Source organism: Haliotis cracherodii, unplaced genomic scaffold (assembly GCF_022045235.1).
Source record: "Haliotis cracherodii isolate W230 unplaced genomic scaffold, xgHalCrac1.p SCAF_9, whole genome shotgun sequence".
NCBI lineage: Eukaryota > Metazoa > Mollusca > Gastropoda > Lepetellida > Haliotidae > Haliotis > Haliotis cracherodii.
The window spans coordinates 17,147,571-17,161,244 of NW_027266343.1; the positions used below are offsets into that span (position 1 = coordinate 17,147,571).

At 42.0% G+C, this 13,674-nt stretch overlaps 1 protein-coding gene across 1 annotated transcript in view; it reads left to right on the forward strand.

The window, feature by feature from the left end:
• LOC139453053 (uncharacterized) overlaps positions 1-6,972 on the forward strand; it is a 28,508-nt gene extending 21,536 nt beyond the window's left edge. Inside the window, exons 5-6 of the mRNA XM_071234677.1 lie at positions 257-340; positions 788-6,972. Of these exons, the coding sequence (XP_071090778.1) occupies positions 257-340; positions 788-1,623 (920 nt within the window). The 3' untranslated portion in view covers positions 1,624-6,972. The remainder of the gene's footprint in view (positions 1-256; positions 341-787) is intronic.
• Positions 6,973-13,674: the final 6,702 nt, after the last annotated feature.

Consider the following 13,674-nt stretch of genomic DNA (forward strand, 5'->3'; position numbering starts at 1 on the left):
TTTACGTTGCTTTTAGCAATATTCCAGCAATATCACGGCGCGGAACACCAGAAATGGGAAACAATCCCAAAGTGGCGCTGGTCGGAGAACACCACAGACAACTGAAGGCTCAGAACCAAGGCTCATATTCAAGATGAATTTGGGATTCGAACCCCTGACCAGCGGATCCTGGCACAAAAGACGGGTGTGCATGACTGTGAAACATGTTTCTTGCACGAAATCAATATGATCTTTTAAATCCACTGTCTACTTGCAGCTTCTCGGAACGAAAGCGACACTGACGGATATATAGATCCACTGGATAACCATGAGATTCCTTCTGGCTGCACCCCAAATATTGGTAGTTATATGTTTCACTCTATGTGTGTGTGTGTGTGTGTGTGTGTGTATGTGTGTGGTGGGTGTGTGGGTGTGTGTGTGTGGGTGTAAACCGTACATTATATCTTCACCAAACTTGGTACATAGATAGGTCTAGTGTTAACTTTGGAAGTTGTTTTTTTTCAAATTCAAGTTTCCAAAGCAACAACTTTGACTTAGGGACTAATGCCTTGCACACAACTGTACATGTCATTTGGTTGGGGATATGAGTATTTCATGTTTGTTCGCTTTTAGTTCAAGATTCAAGATGATGCAAGATGGTATAATGCAATAATATGAGACAGGGATATTACTATCGACTATCCTGCAATCCACCCATCAATCTGTTTATGTCTCTGAGAATGTTCCTTTCATTACAGTGGAAACCATTTTCGATCAAATCCCAAACTATTCATTTGGAACATTTCAGGTTCCGAGACTCCTGGGGCTCCTGTAACCAGCACTGTCGTACTTCCAACGATCAGTATAGACTTGTGTCCATCGAGCACGGCGAGTTATGTCTACATCAGCACCGAAACGCTTTCATGTTCTCCTGACTTCATCACAGTCTCAGTCTCTCAACCAGTAAGTTACGTCACAGTGACGGACATAACGTCAGTAGCAACCACAGTGATACAAACCCAGACAGCTACTGAAGTTCTCAGCACGTGCCATCTTCCTACGTCCGTTTCGACATCGGCGAGCCCTTGTGCGATCAGCACCGAGACTCTCATCACAGAGTTAACGTCGACTGTGCTTGTGACGTCAGTGGTGTCCTGCCCGAGCGTAAGTCCAGTCCAGTTGACCATTACGTCTTCTTGTCCAGAACCGATGACGGTTCTTCAAGAACACACGTCTTGCGTCTGCGCATCTGCTTTCATGACGTCAGAACTCACAAGTGTTATCTCCCCAGAATCCGCTTCGTCGATTTTATCATCCGATCTTCAGACTGCAATCCCTGGTCCTGTATTAGATCAGACCACAATATGTCGAACCTATAACCTGACGAATCTTGGTGAAGACGAGCTGAATGCACTTTTAGCATCCATTGTTAAAGAACTTACGATTGAAACAAAAAATCTTTCGAAAACTGTTCGAAAAAAGACAAGTGCTCAAGACTCTAGACCACTGTCACAGAGCATAGGGTATTCGGCCTTGAGTCTGATAATATTACCGTTTGTAGTCGTTATTCTAATGGACGTACCAATAATTATCAAGGATGTACAGAAGACGCTTGTTAATGTTAAAAAGACGGGAACTCCGTGATGTCAGCTGAAGGAACACAGACGATTGAATGGATTAACCGGCCAGTGCTGAGATTATAACATAGCCTTAACATTACTAGTATCCAAAACGAAACCCAAATGAAAGGGGCCGATATTGGCTGGTTCCACAGTCCTCCTGTTAACCAACGTTTAGTTTTAACTAATTTCTTTTAACAATCCATTTATATTATATAGCATAAGCTACATGTACATGCTAAGCCAAATTGAAAATTGTTCGTTTTGGACATGAATTGACTGTATATGTATCTATCAGTTATATACGATCTGTTCATGCTTGTAATTATAAAGGGGGGCACGGGTGGCCCAGTCGTCTAAGGCGCCGCGATTCGCTGCGCAGAGTTGCGTCCCTTTGGCACGCCAGAAACCTATGATTGTGGGTTCGAATCCCGGTTCGCCCGGTTTCTAGGTTTGTCAGCACCATACCCCTGCTCGTGGGTTTCACCGAAGTGGTTAACGTCCGAAACCTGCATCACTTCGGGCTTTCCTCCCACATTAAGCTGACACGCCGTGATATAACTGGAATAGTGTTAAAAGCGGCGTTAAACCAAACTTACTCACTCACTATAATCATAAAGACCCCATGTCTCCTAAGACATGTGCTCTGTCATATGCGCAAACACGACAAAACCATTATGGGTATACAATAGTTTGGGTTTGTTTCTAATAGTTTAGTAATTTATAAATGCATTATGATTGTCGTAGTGATTTACACTCAGCAATATTCCAGCTATATGACGGCGGTCTGTAAGTAATCGATTCTGGACCAGACAATCCAGTGATTGACACCATGTGCATCGATCCAGGCACGATGGGATCGATGACATGCTTCAACCAAGTCAGCGAGCCTTACCAGCCATCCCGTTAGTCGCCGCTTACGACACGCATATTCGCCTTTTACGGCAAGAATGGGGGGCTGAAGACCAATTCTAACCCGAATCTTTACGGGTCTAACATTTCTTGAATATGAGTAAATCTTCATATATTAACCAACATGTATGGTATTCGCGTTTCTTTTGTCGGTGAGTATACTTGTTTGTGCTGCTGCTTGCTGACGCAAAAACGACATACACAATATTATATTGTCAAATGCACATGAAACTGTGGTCTTGTTCTTGTTTGTCATATTGTGCCATGTATTTGTCATGTGATATTTAAAGAAACACTCAAATCAAAACTCCTCGCTTCTTCTTTGGCGAGTAAATGTGTATTGGAGTTTAACGGGGCTGGTCATGAAGTCTGATGTTTTTAGTTTATTATATACTTTTTTTCTCATAAGAGATGTTCGGTAAGGATAGAATGTTTGAGGTGTGATGTCTTGTTATGTATGAACAGGTAGTTTGTTGCGAAGAAAATGTGATAAATGTTTAACACCACAAAAGCAATATGACCATATTACTATTTTTCAATATCAATACATGTACATGTTTTTTCATAATTGTACCCTTGAACTCAAAATATGAACCCAAACTCTTTAAAATCAAATCGTTTACATCCGGAGAAGAATAGTTCTTCAGCAACCCATGCTTGTCGTAAATGGCGACTATGCTTGTCGTCACAGGCGACTAACGGGATCGGGTGGTCAGGCTTGCTGACTTGGTTGATGCATTTCATCGATCCCAACTGCGTGGATCGATGCTCATGATGTCAATCACTGGATTGTGTGGTCCAGATTCGATTATTTACAGACCGCCGTCATATAGCTGGAATAGTTCTGAGTGCGGCGTTAAACAACTTACAAACAAACAAAATCAATAAAGTGTAATAAAATAAGTAACGAAAATCCAGAGAAGTCTGCACACTAATCCTGTTCTTGATATTCATGAGGTATCCCACAATTTCCTTTTGCTTTTGATATTGATGGAAACATGTTTGCTGGTTAAGAACGGCTAAAAGTGGAACGATATATATATATATATATATATCCACTCCAAATCAAGGTTTAATACAATTATGATTAATCTCGCTAAGAATGTGACGATCCTGTTTACAGCTTTGCAAAACGCACCTCAATGCATTTATGTTTTATTGAGCAAAATAAAAATGCTTTACCATTATAGATACCATAAGCCTATCTAAACTGAATGAAAATGGCCCTGGGGTTTGATGAACTGGGTGTACGATGACTGGTGACATTAGTGTGTTTTGTCTAACCTGAAACACAGGAGTGTCCTTGCAGTGTCGTTTCCTGAAGTCGATACATTTTGTAGTTTTTTGTAGTGTCTGCAATGTGTGAACTATCAATAGCGCAATAGTATTACTCTAATAGCCGAGGTACTGTAAGTCCCCATAATCCCCAGCGAGGTGGCCTACTGGTAACTGGTGGCCTATAGCCCGTGTTTTAAAACTGTATACATGGTATGGTTATGCTCAAATTGTTTTTAAATATCGTATGCTCAAATATGTTTCATAAATTGTTTTTGAATATAACTTTTCATAAATGACTCAGTTGTGAATATATCAACTTGGTCTCGTGGTGTATGGCTGAAATAATGCCGATGCGACGTTAAATTTTAACTCACTCACCCATTCACTCTAATAGAAAACTTCGCTACATTGTTGATCTTTGGTGTACAATATGCTAGAGAGAAAAAATCCTGTGCATCACTACCATGGGAAATAATACATAAACGTATACAGAGAATGATTTTGCTACAGAACAATATATTATATTGCTGCCCATGAAACATGAATTCATCATGACACTGCCAACATATGTCCTCTGGAAACGTCAACTCAGGCTGAAAGAGGAGTGAGGTTAATTGTCAGTTCAGAAGTCACTATCGGGTATAACAACCGTTAGCACTGACGCAAGCCTGACAACGGCGCCTCATTGACGACACAAGATGGTTGAGGAAGGCCTGTGGGGTGTAATTCCGAAAGTCTAATGCACATCGATGACCACTAAAGGGGTCTTGTTGTGTGCTGTGATACCTCCCCACACCATTACGCTCCCATCACATAATGCCGAACACGTTCTATCCGACGTCGATAAACACGCAGATGGCCAGCACCGATGTCGGATAAAATCTGGACCCATCCGTAAAGAATGATAAACGTCCATTCCTGTAACGTGAACCTCTGATATTGTCTTGATCATGCCAGGCGTGTCAGTTTGATGTAGTGGCAGCAATAATGAATGAACAGCTGTTCTGTGGCCCATACCCGCCACTGGTGAGATCATTTTCCCCTGTATACCTCTATATTTTATCTGGCGGCCGCCAGAGACTTCCACTGGTGAGATCATTTTTCACTGTATGCCTCTATATTTTTGCCAGATACTTTTCGTTTCAAATTGGCATACCACGTGTGACCAGAATTACTTCCACATCAGTGCCCTGGCATTCGACAGATTGGAGATTGTATCGGTAAGATTGAGCTTTGATTTTAAAGTAGGTACCACTTGCTTGATGAGCCATTAGCAGAGATCTCACCAGTGGAAGTCTCACCAGTGCTCGTGAACCTTTCCCACAAATTAAAACAGTCGAATTTGGCTGAAATATATCCGAATTGTTACCTTGTTTCGTTTTGTCGCAGTGTGAACATCTGACTGCACTTCGTAACGTTATAGCAGGACAGGCCGACTGTCAACAACGTCTGACTGTGGTCGTGATGTCTCGTAGACTAGAGTTAGAGTAGCTTCCCTTTGATAAAGGGAAGTTACTCAAGCGGACAGACCGATTGATTGCCGCGAAAGGCAAGTACCAACAATTTGTTGTTTTTCATATAAGTAATTACGTCACTGTACATAGAAACAGGTTTCAGCTGGAACTATAATGGCTACCGTCACTGTCCGACTGACACATCACTTACCTTCTGACGTAATATACACTCTTCAAAAAATGAAACGCACAAATAGATTTTTAGAAAATTTATTGTACCTAATAGAGTCGATATATTTAATTTAATATCATAGATACAAATATGAAATTATGGAGCTCGATAGTCACATGTTGTCGTTGTCCGCTGGCATTGAAAACTATTCGTTGTCACGTCACATAAGGCCACAAGGTTGCGCTGAACTCAGTATCTCGTGTGAGCGCCCCGGGCAGCAATCACGGCTCTGCATCTCCTCGGCACTGACTGGATAAGTGTACGAATTCGTCCTGCGGAATTCCGAGCCGTTCTGCTTGTAACGCGTTGGCCAGTTGTGGGAGTTTCTGCGTCGTGTTTTGACGTTGACGTACACGTCGATCGAGTTCATCTAAGAGTAGTTCGATTGGGTTGAAATCTGGAGATTTCGACGGCGAGGGCTAATCGTTGATGTTGGCATTATGAAGGTAGTCTACCGTGACACGAGCTGTGTGCGGTGGAGCGTTGTCCCTTTGGCGGTCAATGATTGGAAGAAGGTAAGGTTGAAGAATTTAATTCATGTAGCGATTTGCTGTCAAATTTCCCTGAACCACAACCAAGTCAGATCTCGTTGTGTAGGATATGGCCCCCAACCATGACACTACCGCCACCGAAATTGTCGAATTCACGTACACAATGTGGGGCAAAACGCTCATTTCGACGACGATAAACACATTGTCTTCCATTTCGCCGGTGAGGAAGAAATCGTGATTTATCGCTAAACCACACTCGTCTCAAGTTTCTCAAATTCCAAGGCTGTAAGGTCAACGCAAGCGTCGCTCTCGGTGGATCCGTGTGACATTGCGATGACGTATGTGGAACAGTCGAATATAGCGATCCTGTGCAGGGGTGGTAACTCTTGGTCGGCTGGTTCTTGGACGTCTGCAGTGAAATTGAACTATGTATCGGTCCCAAAGGCGGCAAATTGTGCTGTGGTGGACGTTGAAGTGGCGTGCAACAGAAGATTGCGATTCCCCTCTTTGGATACGTCATATGGCAATGTTCCGATCGGCAGCGCATTTTCGAAATGCTGACAATTGAATGACAAAAACTATTATTGGCTTATGCTTGCCTTTTTATGGCCACTACCACGAGTTACGAATGCCATAACTTGCACGTGCACTTTGCTTTTCCTCCATGTTATTTTTGAACAAGTGTGAAAACAATGCCGTTTAAGACATTGCAAATAGACATTGGCTGCGTTTTGACGCACTGTTTGTCGAATATCAGGCCACCAATATTTTCAGGTCAGTCAGTCAGGTTCAATGAACTACATACTACTTGTGCGTTTCTTTTTTTGAAGAGTGTATATGAATGTGCACATTTAAAAAAAACTTACAATGTTTAGGCAATGTTTGTGAAAGATGGGAAGAGCATATTTCCGAGTACAGAATTGAAGAATGACATTATAGGATAAAGAGGTTATCACGCTTGTGTGTTTGGGGATGGTATATATCGTGTATTAGGAATAAACACTATGTATTTACCATCCCCAAACAAACTTGCGTGATAAGCTCAATTTACCCATGTAAGCAGGCATCTAATTTTAAGATATAACTTTTGAATAAATTTGTCTTTATCATTCATTGTGATTTATGTGTTGAAACTGCATCCTCTTTTTCATTTTGAGTATACCTCGTATATTTATCTACATCTATTTTACTATTATGTGTGCCGTCATATAGCTGGGATATTGCTGAGTGCGGCGTTACACAACAACAACAAAACTTTTCTGTATGTCTAGTTTGTTGTATTTTAACTCTGTGATATTCACTTTGATGTAATGTTTTGTGTGTTCGTTGTTTAACGCCACACTCAGCAAATAATCGAGTGTGGACAAGACAATCAGGTGATTGACATCATGCGCATATATCTACGCAACTGGGATACGATGACAAGCATCAACCAAGTCAGCGAGCCTGACGACCAAATCCCGTTAGTCGCCTCTTACGACAAGCACAGTTGCCTTTTACGACAAGCATGGGTTGCTGAAGACCTATTCTACCCCGATCTTCACGGGTCACTATATTTGTAATGTATGGATAATTTGTTCTTGTCGCTCTATATCTGAGATATTGCCGATGCGACGTTAAATATTAACTTGCTCAGTGATTTCTAAGTTTGTTTGTAACTTTGATTAACAATAACCTGTCCCAAGATGATCATTGATAGTGCGTGACCATTCACTGTAAACCATTATGGGTGTATAACGATTCGTTATTGATATAATTTGTTTTAATGAGAGGATGGTAAGTATGTAACGAATGAACTATTATGTGAATGTGTTTTGTTTGTTTGTATGTTTGTTTGTTTAACGCGGCACTCGTCTTTTGGCATGACGCGGCTGAGGATCGAACACCTGACCTTCCGCTCTCCGTGCAGACGCTCTACCGCTAGGCACGGAGGCGGTCCATAGTCCATCACATCTCCTAATTACAAATCTCCTTGAAAAATAGAAACACGTGTTCTCAGTTCTAAAGCACCAATCATTACATGACATCACCTTCACAACATGACGTTTTACAGACGAAGGATGTTAGCCAATCGCCACACAATAGTTTATTTGTCTGTTTTTTGTTTAACGCCGCACTCAGCAATATTCCAGCTATATGACGGCGGTCTGTAAATAATCAAGTCTGGTCCAGACAATTTAGTGAATGTCATGAGCATCGATCCAAGCCATTGGGATACGATGACATGCATCAACCAAGTCAGCGAGCCTGACCACCCGATCCCGTTGGACGCCTTTGACGACAAGCATAGTCGCCATTTACGGCAAGCATGGGTTGCTGAAGACCGATTCTTCCCCGGATGTAAACGATTTGATTTTAAAGAGTTTGGGTTCATATTTTGAGTTCGAGGGTACAATTATAAAAACAATCCCATATCGAACATAGATTCAAACCCAAAAGATACTGTGAGCGTGTACATGTATTGATATTGAAAAATAGTAATTATAGATATGGTCATATTGATTTTGTGGTATTACAAATTTATCACATTTTGTTCGCAACAAACTATTTAATTCTAGTTGATGAAATACTGATAGGCTGATGAGATGAAGTAACCCTAGTCTCTGTTTATGGTCGTCTTGAATCTATTGATCTGGATATTTCTGTTAGGTGTTTGAGGTTGGAGGCTAGGACGATGGGGCTGTTCCAACTATATGATGGAAGGGGCGTTATGGAATTTGATCTGAGATGGCGGATTTGGAGTCTTGTCTGTCAATTATTCTATGGTGTTCTTCCCTAGGGATGTTGAAAGGACCTGATTGTAGATAATGTACTTATCCTTTCTCAGATCATGGTAGCGATCTAGTGGTTAAAGCATTCGCTCATCGCGCCAAAGGCCCGGGATCGATCCCCACATGAATTAAAAAATAAGCCCATTTCTGGTATCCCCTGCATTATATTGCTAGAAAATTGCTCAGTCACTCATTTTCCGATCGTGCGCTTCACAGCAAAACAATGAGACCATTGTTTTTTAATTCAAAGGGAAGCTGCTTTGGAAACAAAGCTCTTGGGACAGTTTGCAAAGTTAAGCAATACATAATTTAACACTGTAGCCTGAAAATATATTTTTCTGTTTCCTACTTTAACAACACCTTCAAAAGTCGACCAGGCACGGAAAAAAACATTTCCATTAAGGTCAAACCTATAGATGTGAAATAGACAATCAATAAATACAGTTCGTTCGGTAATGCCAGTCACTTAAAATTGATTGATTCAGCCTGTGCTGAACTACGACCTTATATTCAGATCCCATAACCGGATTAATGTTTTTTACCTAGATTCCATTGTCTCAATCTGTACTTTCGGGGTTGGGGATGGGTGGGTGTGTTGGGGTGGCTGATTGTACTAGCCCACTGGGATACCATGCCGCAGTTTTAACATGAATACCCCACTCAGACACAGTATACTGACTCCGAGCCGACCAGTAACAACAAGTACCATCGTTTAACGTTTTTTCGCTATGACGCGTCTGGAGATCGAACTCTCAAGCAGAAGCACTAAGACTACACCACGGGAATAGGTTAAAATAGAATTAATGTGTACTTGATAGATAACAATAATACAATATCATAATGTCACACACAAAAGTTATATACAACTTTAACCATGTGGGTATTCCGGGTTAGCATAGGTAAAAAAAACTGGGCTTACGTCAGAGGCGACTAAATGGGTCGCATGATCAGATTCGGTAGCTTCATCGATTGCCTGTCACCTCATCCCGACGGCAAGCATCCTTGCCCAGTGCAACACTGTATCAATGACCGGTTTGTCTGGCCCGGACTCAATTATTTACAGTCCGCCGATACATCGCTGGAGTATGGTTGCGGCGCTTGAATAACAAACAAACCAAACATTCTGAACACAGACATAAATGGCTTCACATCATATAGTATTAATATTTGCAAATGGCGCTAAGCGCTTGAACAATCAGCACTCATGACACAAAGCAATGTTTTATTTCAATCTGTCGCTGCAGGTCGTTGTGCACAGTTGAGTGAGTGAGTGAGTTGGGTTTAACGCCGCTTTTAACAGTATTCCATTTATATCACGGCGTGTCAGCTGAATGTGGGAGGAAAGCCCAAAGTGATGCAGGTCTCAGACGTTTACCGCTGCGGTGAAACCCACGAGCACATGTATGGTGCTGACAAATCTAGACACATAATTGGGGCGAACCTGGATTCGAACCCACAATCATAAAAGATAATAACCCAAAGGATGCAACTCTGCACAGCGAATCGCGGCGCCTTAGACGACTGGGCCACCCATGCCCCCTTGTGCAGAGTTGAGTCCTCTAGTAATGCCAGAACCAGTTATCGTGGGTTCGAATCCCAGATTTGCCATTATATGGTTCTCAGCACCATACTAATTTACACCAAAGTAGGAAACCAAAATGGTAAACGCCAAAACAATGCTTCACCAGAACACTGATTTCTTTCAAGGCTAGGTGGCCTGTAAGAAAGAGTTGCCTCTTCTTCTTGGAACCTCCTTTCACCACGGACCGCCTCTGTGATCTAGTGGTAGCGCGTCCGCCCGGAGAGCGAAGGTACAAGGTCGTGTCATACCAAAAGACGTTAAAAGATGGTACTTGTTGTTACCCTGTCTGGCGCTCGGCATTAAGGGGCTAAACAGGGACTGGTCGGCTCGGAGTCAGTATAGTTTACCTGAGTGGGGTATTCATGTTAAACTGAGGCATGATATCACTATGGACTAATACTTAAATCGGCATCTGTCCGGACTAGTACAACACACACACACACACACACACACACACACACACACACACACACACACACACACACACACACACACACACACACACACACACACACACACACCTGCATGTACAATATAAGTGCAATAATCTTGGACGCGACGTTAAACCCCATTTCACCAAACCTCACCTTTCTCATACATACACTTTCAGCTTTCAGCGTTTGATTCATAGAGAATCAATAAATCGCCGTCGTGGTTGCTGTGCTACAATTTCTACCAGTTAGAAGCCGACCATTCGATATAGTGGTCAGACCTAGATTTGTTTTGTTTTTCAAATACTTATTCCGAAAATTCAAGTTTAATTCAGGTTTTACAAACTAATCGTACGTTGAACATGCTGCATGTTCTGAAAAAAAATATATATATATAAAATGTTATAAAAAATATATATATATAATTCTAAGTGAAGCGCTGTTTGAGAATATGTTCTATCTCAGCTTGTGACAATCGATGCATTGACGTTGATACGTGTTCTGTTGACAATTTCTATTAAGTATCAATGATGTTGCCACGGACGATGAAACCATAATGACAATATATGGACAGTACCAATCTCGTCTGACTAAAGGTATGCGTCGCCTGCCAGACATCTGATGCTGTATAGATTCAACCTATGATTGGCATTTTGTTCAAGATAATGGGAGTTTCTGTGACCATTAAAACCAACTATGCGTCGGTAGATGGTCAATTCATTCAATGTTGTGTGTATTTGCAAAATATTGTGTAGGTCTCATTTTCATTAAAAAAAATCTTCAAGGGTTTTTTAAAATTATGAATTCATGACCATAGTGTGTATGATTGTGTGGGGGTCAATTCTTGATTTCAGTGGATTTTTGTGGGAAGGGTTCATCTGCTTAGGGGGTGGTCGTGTAGCCTAGTTCGCTCGTCACGCCGAAGACCCGGGTTTGATTCCCGACATGGGTACAATGTGTGAAGCCCATTTCTGGTGTCCCCCGCCGTGATATTGCTGGAATATTGCTAAAAGCGGCGTAAAACCATACTCACTCACTCACTCATCTGCTTAGGTTTTGCATAACTTTATCCTTTGTAGTTTCTAGTTAACGATTATCTTGCGCCCTGGGCATCGGGATATATACGAGTGTAAAGAGGTGTGCTTTCACTTCGAATAAGATATATATTCTTTTAAAAAAAGTAGAGGGTATTCGGAAATAACTTAAACTTTACAAAATTGTAAGTGATATTAGTTTCCAGTAATAGTTGTATGATAACACTAAACGAATTGGGAACAACCGGTCGTGAAGTATGACAGTAGGTGTGAACGTTCTTGAAGGACCATAGGGGTAAGATAGGCAATTTTTTTAATTTTACGTTTTGGGAACAGTAACGCGTAATACCGCCACGATTTGTCAAACATTCATTCACTCGACGAGACACACTGCGTGTGAGTCTCCCAAAGACGATTTCAGGAAGTCTGTCCCACTCCTCTTGCAGCGTCTGGCCAAGTTCAGCCGACGTGGTCGGCGGTCTATGACGTTGACGCACACGTCTCCCATTCGTCTCCCAGACGTGTTCAATGGGGGAAAGGTCTGGGCTCACTGCTGGCCATGGCATTCTATGGATGTTGTGCTGCTGGAGGTGAACTTTGGTTATTCCTGCACGGTGATCACGGGCGCTGTCGTCCTGAAAAACAAAACGTCGACCCACACACCTTGCAAACGGGACAACAAAGGGTGTCAGTATGTTGTCCCAAAAGTACTGTCCGGTGACAGGTATACTGCTGTCCGGTATACTATGGAGTTGGGTTTGCTCAGTCATAGTGATGCCCCACCAGCACACAAACCACACCCCACACCCCACAACCCACAACCCACCACCCACACCCCACATCCCTCACCACCCCATACCACCCCATACCACCCCACACCACCCCACATCATGACCGATCTACCGCCAAATCTTTCATGAGGTCTTTAGTTATCATTGGCTTAGCGTTCATTTCGACGTCGCCATACATGACCACGCCTATGAAGTAAGTGCAAAGTGAATTGGGACTCAGCTAAAAACATGACACATGACCACCTACGATTACCCCAGTTTCGATATTGTGTACACCATTGACGTCCCAATTGGGATCGATGCCCATGATATCAATAACTGGATTGTCTGGTCCAGATTCGATTATTTACAGACCATCGTCAAATCAATCCGACGGACACTGTTGAATTGGTCCGGAGAAACAATTCAGGAAATAGTTCTAATGCATTGACATTTTCAAAGTGTAAAACTGATAATTGTATTCTCTCGATGAATACATGTGCTTGAAAATGCAATTTGCGCTCGACAGGTACTCGGTGAAAGCGTTAGAGTTGGCACCGGAAACAAAAGCTTTTACAATTTGACCTCCCTCAATCATAAAATGTGTGCTAGATATTTTCAGAATGTGCCAATCGCATAAGCTTTCACAAGGTTGATTTAATTTTTTGCATCGTCATGAAAGTGTGGCTCGATAATGTGTTTGAGGAACCAGTGAAATAGATGGCAGCACTTTAAATGCATTGACATATAACGGTTAAGACGTGAATGTCACAACAAACGACAGTGACAACAATTCAGTAAGCAAAACGTACTTTTCATAAATTCATTTTATATACTGGAATGAAGTGCTATTAGTATCTCTATAGTTATTATTTTTTAATCAGATTAAAGAGTGAGTGAGTTTGGTTTTACGCCGCTTTTGGCAATATTCCAGCAATATCACGGCGGGGGACACCAGAAATGGGCTTCAAACATGGAACACATGTGGGGAATCGAACCCATATCTTCGGCGTGACGAGCCCATGCTTTAACCACTAGGCTACCCGACCTAGACCTAGACCGATCGTCATTCTGTCACATGCGCCCTGATTATGTTTCTTAGTTTGACAGCATCATTCCCG